The sequence below is a fragment of the Acanthaster planci genome, linkage group LG03 (genome assembly GCF_054643075.1).
Source record: "Acanthaster planci isolate LZ-2023a linkage group LG03, COTS_SCS, whole genome shotgun sequence".
NCBI classification, from domain to species: Eukaryota; Metazoa; Echinodermata; class Asteroidea; order Valvatida; family Acanthasteridae; genus Acanthaster; species Acanthaster planci.
In genome coordinates this window covers 13058494-13084298 of record NC_141779.1, presented here as the reverse complement: position 1 = coordinate 13084298, position 25805 = coordinate 13058494, and the positions used below count along the sequence as shown (strand labels likewise).

At 41.5% G+C, this 25805-nt stretch overlaps 2 protein-coding genes across 7 annotated transcripts in view; one reads left to right on the top strand and one right to left on the bottom strand.

The window, feature by feature from the left end:
• LOC110991030 (tenascin-R-like) overlaps positions 1-25805 on the top strand; it is a 55094-nt gene that overhangs the window by 8089 nt on the left and 21200 nt on the right. For 2 of the 3 annotated variants that reach the window (XM_022256117.2, XM_087134547.1), the window contains exon 3: positions 15125-15352. Coding sequence is in view for 1 of the 3 variants with exons in the window: in XM_087134546.1 (XP_086990672.1) it covers positions 25007-25061 (55 nt within the window). In the remaining 2 variants the exon portion in view is untranslated. Of the gene's footprint in view, positions 1-15124; positions 15353-24662; positions 25062-25805 lie in introns of those variants that run through there. The other variant, XM_087134546.1, reaches the window with a different exon arrangement.
• Positions 1623-24637, bottom strand: LOC110991031 (tenascin-R-like). Of its 4 annotated transcripts, none has more exons than XM_022256120.2 (14): positions 21126-24637; positions 18624-18725; positions 17511-17625; positions 12992-13071; positions 11587-11853; positions 11272-11402; positions 10504-10675; positions 9303-9602; positions 6706-6975; positions 5265-5418; positions 4813-4946; positions 4250-4350; positions 3926-4015; positions 1623-3132 (listed from the first exon to the last, which is right to left on the bottom strand). In XM_022256120.2, the coding sequence occupies exons 2-14, from the start codon at positions 18706-18708 to the stop codon at positions 3049-3051; spliced, it is 1983 nt and encodes a 660-aa protein (XP_022111812.2). In that variant the 5' UTR covers positions 18709-18725; positions 21126-24637; the 3' UTR covers positions 1623-3048. The 4 variants fall into 4 exon arrangements, with proteins under 4 accessions (XP_022111812.2, XP_086990674.1, XP_086990675.1 ...); XM_087134548.1 differs by lacking the exon at positions 21126-24637 and adding an exon at positions 19257-19692; XM_087134549.1 differs by lacking the exon at positions 21126-24637 and adding an exon at positions 19120-19229.

The following is a 25805-nucleotide window of genomic DNA, read 5'->3' as shown; positions in this document are numbered from 1 at the left end:
ACAAGGTACTTTAAGAGCTTTAAGATGCCCATTCGTGATGAGCACAACACAGAAGAAGGGGCAATTTAAAGAGGCACACCACCCTGAAATGACCGAAAGTTAATACAATCGAGAGTATGTACGTTTTTATTCGAAATGTCTAAGCTGAAGCATTTCATTAAATGTCAAGGGCCAATGACCCAACTCGAGTCTGACTCCAGGCACAACTTTTGGCGACTCGACACGATTCTAGGCTCGACGTTTAAATGACTTCGACTTGCGACTTGAGTCACTGCGAGTAAATGACTCAACTCGATGCCATCATCAGAAGACCTGACTCAAGTGAAAGTTAATAATACTCGAGACCAAAATGTTAAAATAAACTTAAGTGCAAAAGAAATTCGTTTTCTTATCATGGAATGAGGTACAGTTCCGGTTTGTAACTATGTTCGTGTGTTATTATCATCAAAAGTAAGATCGGTGTACTGTCAATTTTTTAACTAATGTCTCGAATCGAACTACTAAGGTACGTTACAGTGACTCGACTCGAGCCACTACGTTGCAAAGACCGGACTCGACTTGAGTCACAATAATTTGTGATCATTCAATGAGGTCCCATTAGTATCATTTTTACTAGGTGATATGAATTTTGCAGGGTGGTGCATGTTTGTCAGTAAGTTGCGGCCTTTCAAGTTCATGTATCACCTATCTTTGTATCATCACAAAATTGCACATTTGGCTGGTAAGAATGGTATTTCTTTTAATTTTTTTTAAGCGCAAGAGTTTTTGGAGGGCCTGATCCTCCAAAGTGGCTCTAGCTGGTGGCTCATTTCCAGATTTTTTTGGGCATTTTAGCTAAGTTTGTAGTATTTAGACTACACTCGTTTTTATTCATTGCACTTCGCCTTTATGCATCAAATAATGGGTTTACTTGGTAAAAAATGCAGGTAGTTTAAAGTTGATGGTGATTGTATCCCACAGTAAGCCCTTCCACATTTCAAATCGCGTATTTGCACAAACACCGTCTACGTGTGTGGGTGTATTAGTCCATACCAAAACTTATACGACCGCTTATCTTGAAAGCAGAACCCTGCTTGCGCATTGTGACATAAAAGAACAACTTTGCATATAATAGGTCCAACTAGAATGCTGCATATTCAAAAGAGCACTAGCAGGTTTTTTCCTATTAACTAGCAAAACTACTCTATATTTTTTCATCATGTCCTTGTATGGTAGTTGCAGAGGTTTTTGATGAGGGTACGTTGTTAGATACTTCACTGATTTTTCAAGGCCCATGTCTGCTTCGGTTTGTACACTCGGAAGGTCGATAGTTTTGATTGTATATAATAGTTTGTTTACTAATTAGTGACTTTGTGCAAACACCGCATCGTATACAGTGGGTAGTGCTAATTTCCCAGAACATAAACCTCGCTTCTGTCATCAAAACACTTCTCAAATGTCAGGGTCGGATTTAAACTTTCTTGAGAATTTTCGTCTATGCATGTATGTATGTTTTTTATAATTTGTAAATCAGGGAGGGCACATTAGGGAAAGTCGAAACAAAAATTAGTAAAGGAATGTCGTTATTATGATCACAGTTCAATTTGAAATCAAGAAAAGAAGTAAAACACAGAAACCGTTCATAGCATTGTTTTTCCGGATTATTTATTAACTTTCTCCATTCGCATACATGCATGAAGTAAATAAAAAAGTAATCATGCAAAAAATAACAATAATAATAAATAATAAATAATAATAAATAATAAATAACAATAACCGTGAAGTGGCTGCTTACAGGAGAATCAACTAACGAAGCGTGTGGTGTGCAATTTGAATACGCGATTGGGTTTAGTAGTTCTCTTGTACTTCTCCCCAGATGCATTGGCGACGGAGAAAGTACAGGTCAATAATGCGGTAATAAGCAGTTTTCTGAAATGAAAATCACGCACAGATTGAAAACATCGCCTTCACACCGGTATTCACTGAAATGACGACATCCTGAAAGTAGGGGATGCAACGGGCAGCCTACTCGCGCATTGTGACGCCATGATCATTGCCGGAAGCTGTGTACAAATGAGCTTACTCCCTTTGGCAACACTGCATAGTGCTTGTTGCTTCCATTTTTCTGCTGTAACATATGATTTCATTTATACATTCTGATCAGTATTCATAATACCTACCCAGCAATTCTGGTGATCAAGGAATGTTATCTCCGCATTTTAATCACGTCATTACAAGGCCGTGGAAGTTTCAAAGGAACAGTCGCGTGAACGTGAGTAATCAGACGTCAAAAAGAATCTTAGAAGGATGGTCTTTGTAACAAAGTTGTAACAAAATCACAAGTCAAATATACATATATACATATGACGTCATGGTGGCACAGCCTGTGCCCTCATGACGTCATATGCACGAACACTGCGGGATTAGGATTAATGTTCTTGAGAAGTTAATTTCAAACTTAAAAGTTGTACTCTCTTGAAGAAGAGCCAATAATTATCATCTAGAAAAAAAAGACAAAACAAAGACCGACAACAGGAAGGAGAAAGAACTTCTGCAAATGAAATAGGTGATGAGGGCTGAATCCGGCCCCCGAAATAGATATCGGTGCTGTTCAGTCATCTGTTGAACTAAGAATTAAACACATAAGCTAAAATGACAACTGGAAACTAAAATGATCATTGTCAACAATTTAAGGGATTCCTTGTTGGCTGTGAAATGATTTATGACACAGCTACGACCAGATGTCTGAGTAATGAGAGCCAAAAAAATTAATGGTGCGACAATAAACACTGTCCTCCTGACAAACTACGGATAGAAAGACGTAAATTGGTCATCCTATACATATTTGTGTTCCTGTTACACCTGGCCTGTTTAGTTTGACAGAACATACGTGTATAAGTAAAATTGACAGTTCACATGGTAAGCCTTGGACCAACGTGGTTAAAGAAAATCGGCAGCGGTTCATAATAGGCCTTCCACTCGTTTGGAAATGGCATAAATTGTAACACTGCTAAATCTCCGTCATATGTGTGTAGGATTCATTCCTCCTCTGGACGTTGTGCGTGTTTCCTACGATGGGTCAAGGGTCATGTGGCTTGAGCCGTCCACGTCGGGAACAGCATAGTCGACTCCTTCTGTTTCTTTAATTCTCGCCTGTTAAATAAACAAACAGAAATCCAGCATTCAAATGAGTAACAGTTGTTATAGACAACGCATCATTATGATTGTAAATATCATCTAGTTATGATAATGGACCTTTCTTTTACGTTGTCACATTTCTTGGAAATGACTTTTTAAAACGAAAATGAGACCAGCTTATCACATTCTTAAGTTGTTACTCAAAAAGTAGTCAACAGCGCACAAAAATAGATACTTTTAAATGTAGGCCTACGTGTAACTGCTGTTGCTGCAGAATATCGCACCAAATAGTTAACGCAGATCAAACTGCTTGCACTCAACATTGATCATAGGGGTGAGTTGCCAAACCTGTAGGTTTGTGAAGATAAACAGTCACAGCTATGATCCGAGTGAAATATGTTTGTCATACTTATCATCTTTGCGAAACAGCACCCCACGAATGTACTATTTTACGTGAACTGAAGTGCAGAAATTACATGTACTTGTCAAAATGGTAGTTGGCACCTTAATTATTTAAGAGCTGATCATGTTTACGGGTAAATTTTACTTTCTAACCAAACACAGAACAAACTTGAAAGTTTCTGACTGGTGTGTCTAAAATGTGTACCGGTAAGAGATAACAGTGGAAAGTCCTCAGAAGAATTGTACTCAATTACCTTCTGGCGTTTGCGATCATTTTGCACCCTTGGAATTCTCTTCCAAAAACCCAACAGCTTTCCTTTATTTATAGGGCAACAATCGATTTAAGGAAAGGTGAAGTACAAACAAGTAATGGGAGAAATTGGAGTCTGAGAAGGCTGGTTGTCACCTGGTAATGACGACTGTCCTGATAGTCGTCAGTTAGATCTTCTTTCGGATTGAAACTGACCGCCACGGTAGCCCTGCTATCGTTGCTGTTCTATAGCAGGAAATAAACAATATAATTTCTCGTTGACAACTGCAATTGTAACTTAATACCGGTAGATATCGACGGCCTGAATGTTATGTGTTGAGGAATGAGTTGCCAAATTGAACATAATTATACGTAATATTTTCATAATGTGAGTTTGGATGGAAAAAACCTTGTCTTATGATAACGGTTTAATATGTCTAATTCTTCCCTTCTCTCCCGCCAAAAAGTACTTTCCTATACCTTCAACCTCCGATACTTGAGGCACAGGATGACAATACCGATGGTTAAGACAATGGAGGGGAAGCTCAGCACTGTGCCTACGGCCGTAGCCACAACGTTAACTGTATTCAGTTGAAACAGAAATGTATTAGGTGATAAGAATCACCAAGTTCCTATAAATTCTAGGTCATTGCCAACGTCCAGATAAAAAAATGAAGGTTTAAAGGAAATGCAAGCGTAAAAAGTCAGCACTAACAAGAACGAGCAATGTAGGCTTTCCGGCCACCGAAGCATTTTCCTTTCTATTCACTTATTGGAATAATGAAATTCTTCTGAGAGGCATTTCTTGTGCTATTGTGAAAATAAGTAATTTACCATTCGATTTCAAAGTTTTGTCCTGACACTTTAATACCTTGTCAAGAAACTTCGTCACTTCACGTTAAAGTCGTGACAAATGTTAGACAAAATTTAAGAAGCGTAAATCGGTAGAAAATTAATTCAATTAGACGAATCTGGTAATATAAATCTGTAAATTTGAATGGCAAGAGTTTTAAATAGCCAGGAAAGGCTATCTTTAGTCCTACCTGGCGTCGAGGCGTGTGCCTTTGTTACACCGCCTGTCACCATGATGGTCTGGGGGACACTCTTCATGCCATCGTAAACAGAAAAAATCTTGAAGAAGTACTCGGTCTTTGCAGTTAATGACGAGAAATAACAACTGTTTTTAAAACAAAGAGTAAGCGCTGCTTTTAGAAAACCCAGACTCATCTATGTGTGTAATCAAATAGATGCCCACCAAGACTGTTTAAATGAATGGTATTTGAAACATACATTTTGACCTATTCACGGCTGTGATCACGAATGGCTAAAGTGGCCAATGAAGTCAGGATTTTTATAGCTTTAGGTTGGACTGTATTCAAATTTAAACTGCTAGCCCCATCCATGATTTCCCTTTCAGTGGACAGAATGTAAACTAGGAATGCTGAGAGATGAGTGTCCACATATTATGATCAAAGAGCCTAAATTGCCACAGAACCTTGTGCCCCATGCTTTGATGGGTTCGCTGTTTTCGCCCGGAGAGATGTGCAGCTCGTAAGAGTCGACATCACCCTCCGTAGGAGCATCCCACTCCAGGTTGATAGCGTCATCCGTCACGAGCATGGGGCGGACGTTAGCCACACGCCCAGGCCCTGAAAATTACAAAGTCAAAGAGCGATCATCGTCCTGCTGCCGAGTCCTCATGATGGTAGGCGTAATTTTCTAAGCAATCCCATCTTCAGCAATGCTATTAAAGGAGTAGAAATTTACAGCGAGAACCAAGAATTATTACTATACATTCTAATTATTACTATACATTATTACTTATACATTCTAAACATTTTCGTATACGAAACACTTTCGTATAAACTTCCGTTTTGGTCACGTGAATATTGCATCTACCGCACTGAAGATGTTAAACGAATTAGTCGTTATCTTCTGGTCTGGGAACAGATCCATTGGAGTCTGAGAAGCGTGTTTCACAGTGCCTATTTCAGATTAGTACACTAACATCTTGCAAAGGCCTAACTAGTGCTTTAACTAAGCCACTCTCCTTGGTATCTCCTACAGGTGTTCACAGAAACCAATGTTTAGATATACAGGGTGTCCCAGGAAGAAAAAGAATCCTGAAGCAAATGGTCCATTTAACCACATTGTGTAATGTCTGAGTATAAAAGTGTGTTTGCCATAAAGGAGTACATGATGGTTTTCCTTCAGTCACGTTTCATTATTGTTATGCCAAACGCAATTGACGGCACTTCAGGTTTAGAGAGAGTGATTGCATTCAAACATAGCCTGGTGGAATTCTTACCGGGCATATGGTAAGTCGACATGCATTTGTATAGAATATGTTGAAAGGAATACCTGTTATCTTCCTTGGTGTCAGGAAAACAGTGTTTTAGGTATACTGTGATGTGGACAGATTATCCCATAGGTACTGATTTTTGGAGGCGGTATATAATGCAGAAGTAGTCACAGTTGAAACTATCTGGATAGCCTGTCTGGCTAGCCTAAATGTTTAGTAACAGTTACATGGTGAAACGTAGCCTATCATTGAGCAAAGAGTGTTTGCTGTGACTAAATATTATGTTATAATAACCATCTTAATGTTTATAAGGTTAAATTTCCCTCAAGTGATATTGGATGTGATCGTAATATCTTAACCTAAAGTGTTGCAACTGGATTTTGACATAGTCTTTCCAAACAAAATGGTGCATGGTGAAGCATGAATGAAAAAAAAGTCATTTTCTGACAGTGTTTCGTTCCTATTTACTGCAAACGCACAGTTCTTGTCATACATCTCTATACTTGGCTAACTTAACCGTTTACTTTAGTATTTTTTTTTTTGGGGGGGGGTGTGACACCCTCAAAGTGGACACCACTTTGAGCTATATTCTTCCTCAACATAATCTAAGTCTGGATTAGAGGGGGAAACCTACTGGTTTTCTGCGACGTGCCGAGGATCAAGCCCAAATTACTGACAAGATTGATCTTGTATTCCGTGTTCGGCTTCAGCCCCACAAACTCTGAGAAGGCAAGACTGCCTGATGGGTTGAAAACAGCCAAATAGTTCTCGTCCGCATCGTCCGGGTCGATGTGTAGCATGTACGGGTCGTTTTGATTCTTGGTGCCAGACGCAGTGCGCCATGCTACCGCGATGGTTGACTCGGTGAAATTGTACGCCAAGAGCTCGCTTTCCCTGAGTGAGCCTGGAAAAAAGGCCACTTCTGGTCAACAGTTTCTTCGTGGCATGACTTCCATTAGAATTTATACAGTGCACTTTATGGGTTCACGATGAAACAATGTTCCAACTACTTGGATTGGACGTCTTTGGTAACATTCTAAAAATATGCTGAGAATGGTTCTGTCTGTCAAGCAAGCTATCTTAGAGCTTACAGGGCTTCCCGTATTTATAAAAGTATTTCTTTTTATCAATTCCATTTTCCGACATGAAAAGGAAGTAATGAAAATTTCTGAATGATGTAGAAAGTGTTATTACTGGCTGATCACTGACCTTTAAACAAGACTAGAAGGTTTATCACCATTCAATGTGCAGGCGCTGTGGGATAGCTGCAAAACTATGCTCGCGCCCCATTTTACACAGTCAACAGTACCCCAAAAGCGAGTTCACTGTAGTAGTGCCTTTGTTCGTGTAGAGGACCAAAAAGTTAGAAATTTCTGATGCCCATCCCCTTTCTTAACGCTTACCACACTCCCTATAATAGTAGTGTTCACCCTCTCCCGAACTGCTTATCATGACCCCTGCTTATTCTGATTCAATAGTTTCACAATTTTTCAGGTGATTTGTGTAGGTTTTTGCTAAACAAAACAGCGTTTTCAGGGTAAATTTACACCATTCTTGAAGGCGAAAAAGTTCAATAACGGAATGTTGTTTACGACTACGGCAGGAACGCTTCTTGACAGCTCGGCGGCGAGGAATTACTCCCCGTTTTGTCCTTGTAGTCTCGATTTACAGCTCAGTGGGGCTGATACAGGAGGCACGCGATGGGACTTATGAGCTCAATTAATTTTGGATTTATTTGCCCCTAATATCCAAAATTAATTAACTATTCTCTGGCGCAAATCCATCCTTGGAAATAATTGTTTATGGTACCGGCTGCTACATCTGCCTCGAACCAACCAGCCGACACTGGCAAGCTCTGTTGTCGAGAGGTTGAGACATCTGCACTTATAGGCAGGAAGTGTGGGTTCGAGTCCCACCCGAGTACGCTTGGGTTTTTTCACAAGCCTTCGGCGCAAACACTGAGTATACAGTGTTATAACGCACGTCGGGCAGGGAAAAAAAATCAAAAATGAATTTAATATTTCCTCGGCGCAAATTTGTCCTTGGATATGGCTTGCCGAGCCCGTGTCATATGAATCCTGCATAAGCATAGAATGATGTCCAAGTGTCGCATGCCATGCTGTACAATACCCGGTAATGTAAATAAATTACCCCAGGAAGTCAGGTCAGCAGAGGGATTTCGCATTTAGGGCCGCCTGTGCTGTGCATATCCACATCGAAACTGAGGTTTTCTGTGCTGAACTTTGCTCATTTTGATCTTCGAATTTTTTGTTGAACGCAAGCCGTTTTCCAGTTTTGGAAGAAAGTTCATGGCGACGAAATTGTTTACAAAGGTTCAGTCTCATGTATCATGGAATAATAGGTGCCAGTGTTTAACCGAATGAATTCTAGGCCTTTCAACAAACAAGATTGGCAACAAGTATGAGGAAAACCATAGTTGAGGTTTTCAACGTTTCCTCGCCGGCGGGCAGGGCAGTAACGTTATATATGCAATATCAATAAGTAACAATGGGCCTAGGAGTACATCAACTCTCAAGCCGCATGTTCAGTCATCCTGAAAGACTCTTCCACCAAAGGTCACAGCCTGAAAAGTCTGAAGTTAACAAACCTTTATGTATTTTGTGTCTTGACTCCTTTCAATAATCTAAATGTAACAATACGACTAAGAATCGTGAGCAGCAGGCACGGCGTCACTTTGTGGCAGACAATTAGACGTTGTCAATGTGCGCACATTTGATGCAAACTATGGGACAGAGAGAACCCCCCGTCTTTGTGTTGGTCATTGTTATACTTATATCTCGGGAATTCTTTTCAGACATGGGAGGGGTGTTAAGTAACATTAGGCTGGACTGTGTATAGGGATTGGACTTGTTAGGGGACCCCTCTGTCCCATTTCGTGCCTGGTGTATGTAAATGTGAAACTGACACATGGAACTTCGTTTTAAAACGTGGAAGTGCGCATATCGATGTTAAACGCGTCGTATTGGGATCCCTCTCGATTACCTTCAAATGTTACTTTGTCGTGGATGGGGGGGGGCAGGGGGGAGAACATCGCTGTTGTGGGAATATCTTATTCTAATTCATTGACTTTTGCGAGTCTAAGTTGTGCCGGCGTAACCTAGAGCGTTCAACTAGAAGGGTGACTTATTATTTTCAGTTTAAATGCTATTTAGCACATTTATGGTGTTTCACTCTACACTGGTCTTTTAAGGCTGTTACTGAAGTTCGTACCTAGATTTATGTATCGGCTTTGTGGTCGACTTTCAAGGCGCATGTCTCCTGAACCAACCACTGCAGATACGCATGCATCAAATGCAGCGCCAGGACGGAGGCTGTCCACCACCAGTCTATCCGTTGTCTTGGAGACGTAGCCAAGATCTATTGTTGAAGTAGGCCTATATCCCGTGTACATGTTCAGGTACACCCTGTATTGTTCCAAGTTTTGCAAGCTCACTCTCTCCCAAGTCAGCTCCACGGAAGTTGACGATGAGGTACCGGAAACAACACTGATCCATCTTGGTGTTCTTGGTCCTGCAGAAGAATACGTATATAAACGACTTATTCTTAGAGGTGTCTTCAGCAACATAGCCAGTGGGGGACCTTGGGGGCTCCCCCCATAAAATTCGTACACATACGTTGCACCACACTCGCGTTAATGTCGCGTGGTAATTGAGGTGCACATTTATTTGGAAGTCACAACGCCCTAATAGGCTGACCCAGTAAGCCAGCTAATTGTGAATGGCATTTTCTGTTTGTTTAACTTTTGATCTTCAACATCACGAGGCATGTTTAACGTGCTTGTCCTACGTGCACTCATGTCGGATTTCATGCACGCGTGCGTATGACCCTCGTACGGTAGTGGTACTATACAACTGCATCCCAGTCTTTTGTCTAAAGCTAGGTCTAGGATTTCACTCCGTTGGAAGTACACGCAGACGGGCAGACAATAGACCTAGAAGTAGCTCTAGAAGTCGGTTTCGGACGTGGCCGAATATCGGGTTTGTAGGTGACTTCGTTATACACGTGCACTGATTACAATTAGCTCGAACACTCAAAGCTGTGATTTAACTTCAGGTTCAAGGGTTCCGTGTAACTCTGTGTTCTGTGGGCGTGGTTTAAACTGAAGTGACGTCACACTTACGATCGAGTCACAGAGTTTTATTAGTCAGGCATATTTTTCAGCTATTAATCAGCTTCCTCGATATAACCCACGCACAAAATACATCCTAGAGACCGGGCAAACTCGAGCAGTGGTTGGATGTAGCCTAATAGTCATTTATCACGCTTGGCATAAAGGGTGAAGCTGGAACCTGCAGCCGCCGCCAAAAGTGCAGTGTGATTTTGAGAGGATGATGAACGCCATATGTAAGGCATAGATTAAAACGTGCCATTTCTGCAACAGCATTCAATAACAGTTAGCAATGGCCCTTACTAGTCCAATGCTCTACCGATGAGATGGCGTCTCCTGACTCCTCACTCACTTCTACCACGTACAAGTCTCCAGGGAACAAGCTGCATATCTCTTGCCTGTTGAATGTGTAGGTAATGTCTCCTTGCTGGGGTGTGACGACGATTCGCTCGCTGCTATCCGGCTTAGGCGTCCCCTGTTATGAAAACAGTTATTATTTACTCCCCCTCCGAAAAAAAAATCGTGGAAATAAATTTACCGGTAGACTTATTCCATTGGACGCTATAGCTGTGGTGGCACCACACTCACATGCACATTCCTTAGCTTCACGCACGTGTGCATCTGGAAAATCACGACACACTGTTGGTCAGAGAGGCGTGTAACGCGCGCGCACCACCTTGTCACGAGCATTTTGTCGACATGAGAATGGTTTCAAATTCTGGTTGTCGAATAACACTGTACGTGACCGTAGAAAGCGATTGAAATTAATTAAAACGGCCAATTGATGACAAAAAAATTTGGATTAAGGGTTTATTTTATGGGAGATATTTTGAATATCTTTGGACGGAAGGAACGAAATCATAAAAGTTCGCTCGTACTGAGAACCTAAGTATAATAATCTAAATAGATGGACAGAGAAAGCCCACATTAAACCTTTAGAAGCATAGAAACAAAGGATGTGCTATTTTACAGGGCATATATACACTGCGGTCGGTGGTCCACTTTGTGTTGATGTCACTGTTAACTTTTTTTATGGCTTTTGTTGCACGAAACCACTTGGCAATGACTTGCCTTTCTCCAGTAATAGAGAGCGTATTCTTTATTTTCTCCGTCCTTTGACGCTGGCCACACTACCGTCATACAAGAAACTGAGCTGCTTGTTCTTGGGTTGTCGATGAATATGTAGTCGGCGGGAGGTTGAACTTTAGAAAGATATTGAAAAAGGAAAATGTTGATTAACAAATGGCCAGCAATGATCGCCTAACGGCTCTGTCTGGGATCTTCTGGAGGTTCTTTCATAAACTGGAAGAGAAGTTTACTGTGTTTACCCTGTTCATCGAGCAAAAGTGATAGACCAAAATAACTCAGAACAGAAAACCAACTGACCAACAACTTGAACATTGAACGTGCAGCTGCTGTTTCTATTGCCCGACTCATCTCTGGCTGTGTACGTTACCGAAGTCACTCCCAGCTCAAATTTATCCCCCGGCTCGTGCGTCGAATTCAAGGTCACCTCGCCCCCCGAGTTGTCACTGGCTGAGGTCAAGCCCCACGTGACCTGGGCTGAGACAGCCGGAAGGAGTGGGTCGAAATCTCGAATGGTCCATCGGATGTGCGCGGAGGGACACTTTGTGAAAACTGGGGCCTCGTTATCTGCAAGTTGGATACGTGTCAAAATAATCGTCGTGGTCCTAACAAGAGGACATTCACTTGACGTTGCATAAGTTACTTCTTTTTGATGCCAGAAAGCTTTTTTTCTCTGCCACTAAACTGAAACGCACGAACACATTATTGTGAAATGTGGAAGAATGTTTTTGATTAAAGAGTAGCGCTGGTCAAAGAGTAGCCTCAAGTCAAAAAGTAGCTATTTGTCAAAAAATACGTTGTGTGTCAGAAAGTACCTTATGGTCAAACAGTACCTGTAGGTCAAAGAGTAGCTTTTGGTCGTTATCTAACAGTAGAATGTTGGTCAAAGTGTAGATGTCCAAGAGGATTTCGGTACAAAAAATAACAGCTCATTGGTCGAAGAGTAGCTGTTTGTCAAAGAGGAACTGTTGGCCGAAGAGTACCTCGAGTTAAAAAATAGCTCTAGGTCATGGAGTACACAGCTAGTGGTCAAAGGCGAGCTGGTGGTCAAAGAGGAGCATAGTGTAAAAGAGAAGCTGTTGTTCAAAGAGGAACTTTCTGTTCAATGAACACCTCAAAGTCAACGAATAGCTGTTAGTCAAAAAGCAGGTACTTGTTTAAGGAATAACTCTCGGTCAAGCCGTCTTTCAAAGAGCACCTGGTGGTCAATGAATACCTTTCGGCTAGCAAATACATGTAGCTTTGGTAAAGGATAAATGGACTGTCAAAGAATAGCCGTTTGCTGTTTTTATTTAAGATGTATTATTACTGGGGTCAGAAAAAAAGAATGTACCATCTTATCCCTTAAACTTGGTTTATTTGTTTGAAGCTTTAGTAAACATTTTCTTTTTGTCCCCTGTTTGGTGCAACAGGTTTCCTTTGCGTCAAGGGACTTCATTTTTAGCCTTCAACTGTATAGCATATACCGCTATGATAAAATGGCCACAGTATGGTATTCCGAGTAAGCCCAATTTTCATAAAAGTTCCCAAGCAAGTGCGTTGTTTTGGTTTGGTATTATATCAACTCACACGAAACTCTTTACCCATTTTAGGAAGAATGATGCACTTCTTCCCAAAGTGTTTCGGGCGTCTAGGAACAGACCTACCGACATGATGTGCCATATAGGAAGCTTTGAATCGGGAATCATGACATTTTGAGGCTTACCATTAACAGTGACCGTGAAAATGCAGGTGTCATTACCGTTCTCATCGGTGCAGGTAATGTTTGTAGATCCTATGGAAAACCTGCTCAAAGAAAAATGTCACAGATTAAAAAAAAAAATTGAGCTTCCCTAACTAACCAAACATTGTATCGTGTTTTACTTGTAACATCACTGGTGCTAAACAACCAGGTGTCAACGTCACAGGGTGCACTGTTATATCTTGCAGACTACGTCAGGTAGAGACCGACTAAAACGATTTGTTTCATCACAGATTGACAGCACATTACTGGAAAGATGATCATAAAAGTAAGATGATGACATCCTGAGACATTTGTCATGTGATGTCAACATCCCGAGATTGATCACTAAATGACAACACCTTAAAAGTAGAATAACAACATCTGGAGATAATTTATCACGGGATTATTTTAAAAATAGATTGACAATATCTCGAGCCAAATTATATCACCTAGGATGACGACATCAAAACGAAGAAAATCTACATTCTGAGATTATTTTTCACGGGATGACGATATCCTAATCGTAGGTAGTTTAACCAGCCTACCCGCAGGTTTATGCCAAGCTCACTAGCCGGAAGCTGCGTACAACTGAGCTCACTCTTTTGGGAAAAATCAATTAAAGGCCTAGTTGCGTCTAAAACCACATGAACCTTGAGGATAGACCAATACAAATGCAACGATTATGAGTTCAAACCTTCGGTTAAATATGTTTCAACATTTAAGTTCTGATGATTTTCCACGTTGTGAATTCACTGTGTTTGGAATTTTGAATTTTGATTGAAGTAAATAGCACCACATTCCCTAATTAAGATGTTAACATATAAAATCTTAAAAATAGCGTTCAACGACAGGAAATATTACCGTTGTACGATAATGCAAGGGGTAACAAACTGTGACGTCCTCACCGCTCTGTATTTTTATGTTTCCAGTGTGTGTAATTGTTCATAGAGCGAAACCAGGAACACTTCATGCGTATAATTATACATGCTTGTAAGATTGTCGTCTTCGCGTTGCTCGGGTTAAAGTTTCTCGTTCGCGACCACTTTAGTTATATAATTTGTAATGATAGCTGTTTGTAATGTTTGATTGGATACTTGTGTAATTTTTCCTCTCTTGGACCCATAATTTATGTATCAGTTTATTATTATAAGTGTGACACGTACTGCGTGCTCTAATCTGCTAAATGGGCGAGTAACACGCATGTTCGGCACTTCGCTTGCCCCAATTTTCCGGTAATTATGTGGTGATTTTGAAAAACCTTTGCCACCGCAGCTACACAAAATTGGCAGTTATTACCTTTTACTTCTGTGTCATACTTTGTTCCCATTTTGTCATGCACAATCGAGTGTCCGGCTGGCCAGTTCGCTTTTGCAAAATAATTGTGTCTGTTTTTCTTAGGAACAAAAGCAATAGACACGCTAACCCGTTAACTGAAGGGTCAAATTATAGGTCACTTTTACACGGTCAGATCTTGAGCATATCATGTAAACCCATTGTATTTGGGACTTTTCACTAGATTTTAGATCACTTTTATAAATTTCTCAGGCTGACAGTGACAAGTTTGCCAATTTCATTAGCGATTAGTAAGTTTAGTTTGAGGACTGCAAGGATTTTTGGATGCTACCAATGTGTGTGGGGGGGGGCGGCAGAAAAAAAACAGCCCACTGAAATTTCTTGCACTTACTACAACCAGCAGAACCTGTAGGACTGACATCTTGATTCATATGGTAGATGAAATATCCCCAATGCAAGTGATTGGACAGTGAGGATTGTACTTTTTCGAAGGATAACTTTGATTAGTTTTACTTTTTGTCCAAATTTATATATTTCTTACCACTTTGGCCCAGAATTAATGGTTTCCATGTTCCATAATGACGACATAAAAATTACATACAGCTTTATTAGATCCCCATTTTTAACACGTGGATTTTATTATTGTGCAGCACTGTATGGTCGCAGGCCGGCTTTTTACAAAATTTAAGTGGTATCCACGATGCCCTGAGCACTTTCACACGTACGTGTTACCGTACGTGAATACTTAGTCGCAAATAAACCTAGTTTACACTTTTTTGTAAATATTTTTCTTACTGTGTGTAATTCGTTATGATGTGGCAGGTTATGCCAGGGCAGCCACTTGATGTCGACCATGGGGGCCTCGTTCCCTCAGACAAGTTTCTGAAGTGAATGAATAGAGATGCGTCTGCGACACCGGAAGTAGGGTCTGCAACTTCCACTTGTGGAGTAGCAGCATGGCAATTTCGACTAGCTTCTGATGAGGCCACATGCAGCAATTCGGGCATCTTCTGAGACTGAGGGGCCACTAAGGACGATCTGCTGTGGAAGGTAAGCAGGTTGTTTTCAAAAGGTCCCAGGCCTTGACGATCAAAGCCTCAGCTCCAACACTGAGACGGCCGCATGTGCAATTTGTGAACGACATATACACACCGCAGCTCCTTGTGGATGGTTAGCTGTGTTTTACAGGCCTACGGCAGTCACTCGGGATAACGTGGGATAATTTTATGTGACGGTAATGGAACTGGAGTCGAAAGGACTGTGAACTTTACTGTATGTTGCTGGCATAGTGCAGTGAGCTATAGAAGCATGTGTGTGTTGTACATGTAGACGGTACGGCATATAGCTGCTTACCGTCAGCTGAATTACAGTTTAAGAATTACATGTATTGCATTCCTTCATCCTTTTGTTAATAATCAAACTTAACTAGCCTTTACAAATTAAACCAGGCACCCGTAGCTCAGCTTTTGGACGCATAGACTAAGTTATCAGAGGATGGGTGCCTCTGAGGTTTTATCTGACAAAAAAACTTAGTGCAACAAAGTGCAGATGTGGGAAAGCTAATTGCAGAGCACAAATGCAGAACATTTCATTTTATGTGACCATATGTTTTACTGTTGGCACATGTGTAGTACATGTACGTGGTACAGGAAGCCAATGATTCTACCTGACAGAATGCCTGTAGACAGGTATCACTGTGTATTTCGCTAGCTTTGTCTTCATATCTGTAGTTTCGCGCCCGTCGAGTAGCTCGGCCAATTCTTCCACTCACTGTCAAATATTTGAAATGCAAGGTCCTGTCCCATGCATGGCACGCCTAAAAATGATTAAGATGAGGAAATCATGGAATGGGTGGCCATAAATCTGGTGTCATTGAATTTGTGGAACCATGGACTACTGAGTACGAAATGAGAACAAAGCAAAGCCCTTCGCAAGATTTGAAAGAAGTATTTCAACACATGAAGTTATATATAACTAATAAAACTTATCTTCGCACAAATTCCATCGGCAATAGATAAAGTCTTTTAAGAGAATCATACTTACCGAACAACGAGGCAATATTAACTGCTATAGTGAGATTGAAAACGCCAAAAGTTCAAACACCTTCAACAATTTTTGCCAACAATGAAATGTCTCCTCAGTACCAAATTATCTCAGGACATTGTCATCCCACGTTTATGATGTCGTCATCCAGAGTTGTCAATTATGAGAGGGTCATGTTGGCATCTTTAGGGACGTCGTCATCCCAACATACATTATATATCTCAGTATGTCATCATCCAAAGTTATAAATGTTTTATCCCGAGATTAACCCCAGTCCGTAGGGTGTTTGTAAAATCATATTTAAATCGGAATATTTATCTTGGGATGTTGTTATCTGCCGTTTAAGATGTCGTCATCCTATATACATTATATATCTTTCGATGTTGTCTTCCAAAGTAAATATGCCGACATCCCTCGGAGATAAATGAACTCAGGATATTTTCATTACACGTTAGGATGTTGTCATCCCAAGGTATCAATTATCACAGGATATCGGCGTCTTTCTTTAAAGATGTCGGCATCCCGAGAAAAAGTATCTGAGGAGGTCATCATCCTTTTTATAATGTCGTCATCACGGTATTAGTTATCTCGGGATGTCGTTATCCTAAGTTTAGGATGTTGTTTTTCCGAGATAAATCATCTGAGGATGTCACTATCCCACGTTAGGATGCCGTCTTTCCGAAATAAATTGATTTTATAGTTTGGGATTTTGTCATTCAAGAAACATTATCCGAGGATGCTGCCATCCTTTTAGGATGTCGTCATCCCGAGATAAAATAAATCAGGATCTGAACAACTTTGATTGGACTTTTCGAACTCTGTAGGACGATTTTCCTTGTGGATCAGATTGAGAAATATCGTGGTGGTGTTCGATTTATAGCCTCAGTAAATTTTCCACTGAGCGGATTACCAAGTGGAAATGATCGTAGGACAGAAACATTTGTGCATAAGTTTGATTAACTTGGAAAACCGTCACAAATATATTTTCAAAGGAGGCAGCCCATAACTTTAACACTTAAATTGTAGCTGGTATTTCCAATTCCTTGTTATATGTATACGGAATTTGAAATGAACTGAGACAACGTGGAAGGTCTTGGGGCCTGCATTGATGAACACACTCTGCCAATCTCCGAAGAGAGAGCAAGAACATCCACTCTAAATTTACCTAGAACCAGATAACAGATCGCACGTGGTGTCGTTTGCTTGCCAGTTCACGACAGTTGTTGCCTTTCCAGTGTCTGTGTTCTGAAAGATGTCATCTGGACAATCTGCAACACTGGCTACCGACAACAAAGTACATCGCATTATACATTTATATTTACATTTTTATATACGATTATTTGGTAAGGCTCACTTGCCTTCACTCATACGAAGCTGGCACATATTCATCATCTTGGACCGTATTACCAATTCGTCTTTGTCTACTGGGGTAGTGATTTATTGGAAAGGTAGAGAAGGTAGGAAACAAGGAATGGAGCCACGTGAGACTTGGGTCACAGCTGGCCATAGAGGGCGCTGCATAAATCTGGATACACAAGAGCTCGCCATTTTGCCCATTAAAATTATATTGTGCAATTGTACAATGTAGTGTAAACAAGTAAAAGTAAAATGTATTGTCAGTGTTTGAAAAATATGTTTTAGACATAATGTGCGGAAATACTGGAACGCTGCGTTAATTCATTATGCACCGGAAAAATATTGGGGGTGGGGAAAATCACCGTTGACGTCCCCCACCTGGAAATTATTGTGAGGACATGTACGTCCTCAACCCCCGGGGCATCGTCACCCAAGTTCGTCTCCGGTTTGTGTGTTGTCTCTGAGTACACACCGGCGTTTGTAATATGCACAAGAATAATCTGGTCGGTGCGACACTGCAATGTCGACGGCACATGTGTGTTATTTTTTAATTCGTCGAGTGACGATACTCAGAGCCTTGGCTTTGTATTTTAGTACCGTGGTATTTGAGAAATTGAAACTGCAGTGTGAATTTAAATTCAGAAGAATGACCCCCTGACAAAATTCTATTTTGTCAACCATACATCTGAACAGACAGCAGATACAGCAAAACCACGAAGTTCGATGTTATGATTAATAGGAACGGTGAACTGGGTTGACGTTTATGCGCTCTCTCAGTTTTAGCAAAGTTGTGCAAACTCACTAGAAACAGTTTGGGTGGAGTTTCCTCGATAGTTCGTCGAAATGGCACTGGCGAAATTCCGTGATGCAACACTATATTTCTGTCTTAACGAGGTTTATTTGTGCACGGAACTCCACTTACCTTGAACATTAACAGTCAGGAGCATCACCAAAGACATCAGAACGCCCTCAATGAAGCACATCGTGCCCCATTCTGCTGCGGCCATTTCTAGACCTCAGTTATCTGGCAGAAAGAAAAACAATATATTTACTTGTAATTAAATTTCCGTCTTTTCGCCTCTGTAGGTATCTAGGATATGACAGTGGCGTATCCAGGTCTTGGATGCAGCGCAGGGGGACGGGTGGATTTTTACCAAGTGATTGTCCATTTTTTTTTATCAGTAAGAGAATCCTCAACCAGCGGCGTAGGGATGGGGGGGGTGTGGGTGGGGGTGTTGCACCACCCAATAATTCTTTTCAGTCGGCAAATAGAGGGTCAGTCAGCAAATGAAACTGAAATTGACGTCATGAATTATTGACGTACATCAACCAGTCGGTAAATTGACCCTGGCACCCCCCCTCAAGAAAATGCCTTCACTACGCCGCTGTCCTCAACCTTCGAATAAACGCGGAATTACCATTTCTAGAATGCTGGCGCTTTCAGATCTAGAAACTAATACAAAATTGTCGACATCTTCCCCTCTCCCATCGCTGGCTACGTCACTAGAATATTCGAAGTAAAATTTAGGATAAGAGTGTGTTTTCTTTACGTTACCGAGAAAGTTTGAAAGGCAGTAGGGCTGCCTACTGTGCTCAGTGCCGTGCTGCCCCCCCCTAAAAACCACTATTTAAAACTTAAGTGTAGATCCAACAGCAGAGTAGCTTGGGGTATTATCTCGGGCAGGAACACTGATAACCTTCAACCGTAGTGCGAATGCGCATACGGTCCAGTGCTCCCTTGGAATATTGAATTATGTATCGCACTTAATGCTGTGCTTGTTTCAGCAACGACATCGCTTCCTTGATAAAACAAATTTGTACGAATTACATCGAACCGTTTCCGTGAACACATAAAGTTAATAAACTACCAAAGTTACTGAAACAGTTACGCCACGAGCAGGATAGGAAAAAATGAAATGACAAAATTAATTCAAAGCATGACAAGTGCAAGGTTTCGTATTGTTTGAAGAGTTGTCATAATATTTTTACATGCATACCTTCCTTCTTCAATTAGTTTCATCTGAATTTGATATCAACTGGTACATTGTATCTATTGTTGAAGTCCAGTGGAAAAATATTTATCTCGACCTGACACTGTTACTTTTGAAAATGCTTGTAAACCTGGAAATAAAATTATAACAAGCTGTGCACCTATTCAAACAGTAGTATTTGTTCCGCATTTTGTAACACATGATCACTGCAAAGGCAAGGAAATGTTCATGGCACTTATGCAAAACTTGCCTTCGCTAAGATAAAAGGAGTTTAACCTATATAGTTTTTACGAATATCAAGAATTATCCCGCTTTACACATCTCTAATCGTGAGATCCAGAAATACCCCTCACAAACTCACACAAGTGTGTATTTGCCTGCAACTGGGGACCCCCTATTGTTCCTCTTTTGTTTGTACTTTAACTTTTTTACAAGACCACCCATATGTTTTGTACACAGTTGTCAATCGGGAACCCTCTGTCAATCGGTGACCTTATTGTCCTCTATTGTTCAAGGTCCCCAATTGAATGCAGAAACAAACTCAAATACACAAGACAGGCGTAGATAACGCGAAGATTACTGTCGTTTTGGCATCACAGTGCTTTACACGAAAGCTGACGAAACCCGTACGGCGATTTTGTGTAACCTTTTCCTACCCCATTTCTGCTTACCCGAATACGTATGAAATAAAAAGCGGGCATGCCTCGTAACTTCGAGTAAATGGCAACTTTTAACATATAGATACAACTTATAACCTGTACGTGCGACTTCAGCAAGTGTTCGTGCACTAAATGTAATTGATAGAAAAACCCTTTTATCAAGTCCTCTGCACGTCATTGTAGAATTAACATTCTCTTCAAAAATCCCAAAGGAAAACATATTGGAAGAACTGTCAGTGGAGGCTAACGCAAATTTGTCTCTCCAAATTCAGGGATTGGTCAAATAAACTGGCCAGGCGACTAGTATCCTATGCATGTAACCTAGATCATGCTTTTCACAGGGTTTTATTTCAGGACCCAGCTACGTATTTATTTAGTCACGAGACCCACGTGTTGCATTCTGAGTAATTGGACTCTTTTGCTACATGGTAGTATGTCACTAAATGGACAAAATGACTACTCAGTTACAGGGTATACATGTGAGCCACCTCCATGATGTGAGCCAAAAGATGTCACTACACGGACAAATTGGGGACCCGCCTAGATGAGTCCTATGACATGTATTTTATTATAATGGGTAAAAGCTCAGTTTTACATTTTTTTTTAACCCCAGGAGGCTCGAAGGGGTATTTGAGCAAATAAACTTCGCACATTTGCAGTAAGCTGATTACTGACATATTGATCCCAAATTCTGAGCATTTTCCATTCTTTCCAGAATGCTCAATCTATTAAATCCTTGAATCAGGCCATCAACAGTTAAAAATGTCTACTCACCAACTCCTTGAAAGCGCAGTCCTCCTGCTGTGGGTGTATTAACACGACATACAACTGCGAGTAGCCTGCTTCAGACGGTTAAACAAATTTATCAGTTTGAAAGTGTTGCACTTTGCATTGGCACAAAGACCACAGTGACAGAGCTGCTACCCAGAATGCATTTTCGAAGAGAGACTCGTCGAGACTATAAGCTGCATCCAAATCTGTTGTCTAGAGCTAGGTCAAGGTCTTCACTCCATTGGAAGTACACCGAGACGGGCAGACAGTAGACTTAGCCAAAGCTCTGGGAGCCCGTTGCGGACAGGCCTAAGCCGAAACTGAGACCATTCGGAAATAACACAGAGACACGGCATTGTGGGAGTAATGCAAACATTCCAAGTCAAAATAATGAGTGCCTCGATGGGTAACCGGTTAGGTGGGCCGGAGTGCAGTTCCAGGTCTCATTGTCGGCCCTCATGTAACAATAAGAATGTTCCCTGACAATGACCAACCAACAAAATTTGTAGATAAATTTAATGATCCTCATATTAAGTACGAGTTTGGAATGTCTAAGATTATATATTATTCTATTCATATGGACAAATATTGTAATTATTATCAGGAAAATAAAAAGATGACAAAAACATGGAGTGCGATTCCACGATTGTATGCCAAGTTGAGAAATCGTTTAAAACACGAAAACACGCCCCGAAACAGTCCGGTCTCCAGACTGAGCCGTAATCGACGGGGAGTTTCCCTTCCTCCAATACTGCTTTGTGCACATCTCTGTCTTGTCTGAGTGTCGTTTGTTCCACGAAGCCTGTGGCTTCAAAATGTCTGATGATTATGCAAATATTATGACCCCGGCCACAAGCCAGCCAGTAAGAGTCGACTTTAGAAATCATGATGTGATTTCGAACAGAACACCTAAATGATATTGATAGGCTGATAAAATGTCAGATGATCAGGTTAAGCTGCCTCCACACGCACAGAAAGCGTGTGAGTGAGTGATTTAAGCCAGGGACATGTGCGTTTGTTTCAAAAGTTTCGGAGACCCTGGATATGTAGTTTTTCACAACTCGCTGAAGACCATTTTATCTTCGTGTATTGCATCTGTCTCGTAGATTAACTTCCGTTGTGGTTTATGATGAGAGCAGTGATATTTGAAATGCTATCTGGTGATCGTTTCAGTGCTGAACAAACAGCTCGCCAAGATAACAAAGTGTGTATCAACTGTCATTCAAGATTTACTAAGATAAAAAAATGCTTTCAAAAGGCATCGGCTTAATGGAAGAACAATCAATTTAAAACACGAAACTTTCTCTCACAATTAATCTCTCATACGCATTCAAACACACAGAGAATTGTGAAGATTTATTTTTCTAATTTGTATCTGATTTATAACCGGCTTTGTGAGATAGGAAATCCTCAGGTGCATTTGCAGGTTTCAAATGGTAACTGAATGACCCCAGGCCACCCGACCTGTTTTACAGTTAATTTCTATTGGCAAAGATGTGAAGGCGCATTTACCCATTGTCGGTGAATATGCTTAAATCCTTATAAAGGTTATTTAACATCACGAATGAGCAAGTCTGCCATGCAACATTCTGGCCTACATGATCTTTCATTGATAAATATTTATGATAAGCATAATTCACTCATTGCATTTGTGTTTTCCAAAAGCCCCAAATAAGTAACGCCCCAAATCTATTCTGAGCACACACAGGCAATTTTCGAAACTTAAATAAAATGAAATTAAAACAAAATAAATAATGCAATGTAAACAGCAACCGTTTTACCCTATCATTTCAAACAAAGTCATTCACACATTTCCAGCGCAAAGTTGTATGCATGACAGCGAACTGACACTCTGAATAATGCTTGAGGGGCATCACAGAACTTTAAGGATAAGGAAAAAAGGGTAAAACCAAAAGTAGCCAAGGTGAGACAGTTTTAGTTTCATCATAAACCCCTTCTGGAAGGCTTCGCGCTACCCCTAACCAAGCCACATAGCCCAAGCTGACCGTGACGCTGCTTGACTCTTGCACAGTCTTTAGCCCTTTCATTTATTTTTGAAAGGAACAACTCCCCCTTTGATCACTAAACCACTGCCATCCTTGGAAAGTATTGATCCTGTAGAAATTGGAAATATAATTTTATTGCTTTTCGCCACTGTGTTAAATAAGAGTTATCTTCAGTGTTTCGAATCCCCAACACAATTGCACATTACAGGTTTTTTTTTTGTTTTTTTTTTAGATTTGTCAGAAACTCCGATGGACGTACCGATTTGATCGATTGTGCGCCCGTCTGGTCCACTATTTCAGTGCTGTACTGACTGAATTGGCCAGGTTTATGTTAGAATTCTTTCAACATTGTCAACATCCTAACAGAAATAATATATTAGTTCAGTTGGTGTGAATAATCCACATTTTGTTGTCCATAATTGGATATTCAAAAAATCATTCTTTTTGGTCATGGGCTGATTTACACCTACATATTAATACTATTTAATTAAGGGAGTACTATTTTTGCTTGGCTGTACGTTAAACTTTATTCTGTAATGGCCATACAGGTGCCATTGTCCTGATCGACGGACTGCCTATCGTCACCGGCAAGCGAGGCCCCGGGCTCGTACTCAATGACCTTGGTGCTCACGCTGAACCGAACCGATCGTCTCTCGCCCAGGAAAGTGTCGCTTCTGACAGTACTCAACGTCTCCCCTTCGCAGCCGTCGTTGTTGATGATGATCGCTGTGTACTCGCTGAGGGAAAGGCCAACACCGGCTCTCACATCAACCTTGGGATGTACATGTAAGGCACCGCGGCTTGCCGGACCTGTGGCCGTCAACGTTTGCTGGGTTCCTGAAAGCGGTAAGTGCATAGAGGAGTTAATGGCGTCTTGTTGCGCCGAGCTTTGGCGTACTGAAGGATCCATACCATCTTGCAACTTGCCGGGAAGAGGATTTTTCAATATTATCTCCGACTCGGAAGAGTCTACCTCTCTGTTGACTGACCGGGAAGCAGAATCATGAGTTTTAGCAGAAGGAGATGTTAGAGCTGTTGCAATTGTGCTTGTAGAAACAGAGGGTAGTAACGAGATGCTCACTTGGAGTTGCTTTCCCCTCTCGGAACCTGTGGAGTTTTGAGTTTTATCCACCAGGTGAACAGAGTTGTTTTTCGCTCTTGAGGACTCATTTTTCCTGATTGGTAGGGGACGAGGATTTAGCTTTCCCTCGTCTGCAGAAGGGTTGGAACTTTGGGTTCGTTGAGCCGGTTGATGGGCTTTACTCGGTAGACCAGTCTCGTTCTCGGTAAGGGTGGATGGTTTGATCCGCGAGTGTCGGAAAGAGACTAAAGGTGGTGATGAGTCCATGGAGATCTGGGGCAGGTGAACATGGTGGCTGAGGGGGCCTGGTTTAGATTTTTGTTTCGACGGGCCAGGTCCATGTTTTTGTCGCGCCTCCCTGCCTAAGATGGCGTGGGCACTGGGCCCATCCAGGGTAGACTTGTTCCGGTACAGGTCGCTCAACTTCTCGAACGCCGACGGCCGCGTCAGATCGAAGTCGGTGATATCAGCGAGTTTTAGAGTCTGTCTCTGCTGTTGACCGCCCGAGATCACGTCCCCGAGGCTGGAGAGGGAGCCTCGGCGCTTCACTGGCGCGCGGGACGTGCCCCAGGATGCCGAACCTGTCAGCCTGGACGTCCCAAGCGCACGGTGTCCGGCGTGGGACCTTATCTCGCCACAGTACCCCGGTACAGCAGGCGCGGGGGCCGCTGATGAGGCGGACAGCGGAGGGAACGACACGTGCATGTCTGGATAGCGGAATGCTGAATCGCTCACAGCTGCCGATAGTGTACCGCTGTTGTGGTACGGCGAATGGCCACTGGAAAAGAAACTCTTAAATGTTTGTCTGCCAGTCATCGGCGTTTGTCCAGCATCCATGTCCAACAACACTTCGTGAGTACACTCATAAGGCTAAAAACATTCCCTTGTTTGTTTTTCAGAGCACCGATCGACCCCCATCTCACTGTTTGCACGTTACTGTTAGATCCCTCATGTCCACACCAATGTTTGCTTATTTTCTGTGTTCTTGCGATAAATACTTAGTAACGAATATCCAATAGAATCTCGTCCGTCCATGTTTCTGAAGTTGTCCAAGAGGCACTCCATCCTTTCGCACAATGGCGTGGCATGCTCAGTTACGAATTGTGCAGTATGAGCCCCAGTTTAATTCTCAGCTTTAAACAGCTTGTTCAATCGTTGCTACGGACGAGACAAACGGGCTGGCAACTTCTCACGACCATCGTTAGGAAGTGTTGAGTTCTGAAATGCAAATTTAAAAAAAATGAATTGCCCTTTTAAGTTGAGTCCGTAGTTCGATCATTCATGATTACCACGGAGACGGGGTTACGTGTTCTTTTTTGTGTTGTCAATGATTATCAGGTGTCTATTAACCCACGTGTCCTTTAGTTAAAAAAACCACACGTTTGTTCACGCGAGGTACCGGTACAAGTCTAGCGTTTCTGCGCTGGAGAGTTCGTCGACCATGTTTGTCTCACATTTGGAAATTTCCAGGGCAGATAGCTTTGAATTTACAAGGAATACACACTTTTAGTCGGATTATTCCTATTTGATTTAAAAACAACGTCGTAGAAAGGAGAATTCAGTGTTGGACAGGTACCATTTCGCTATGTCCAAGGC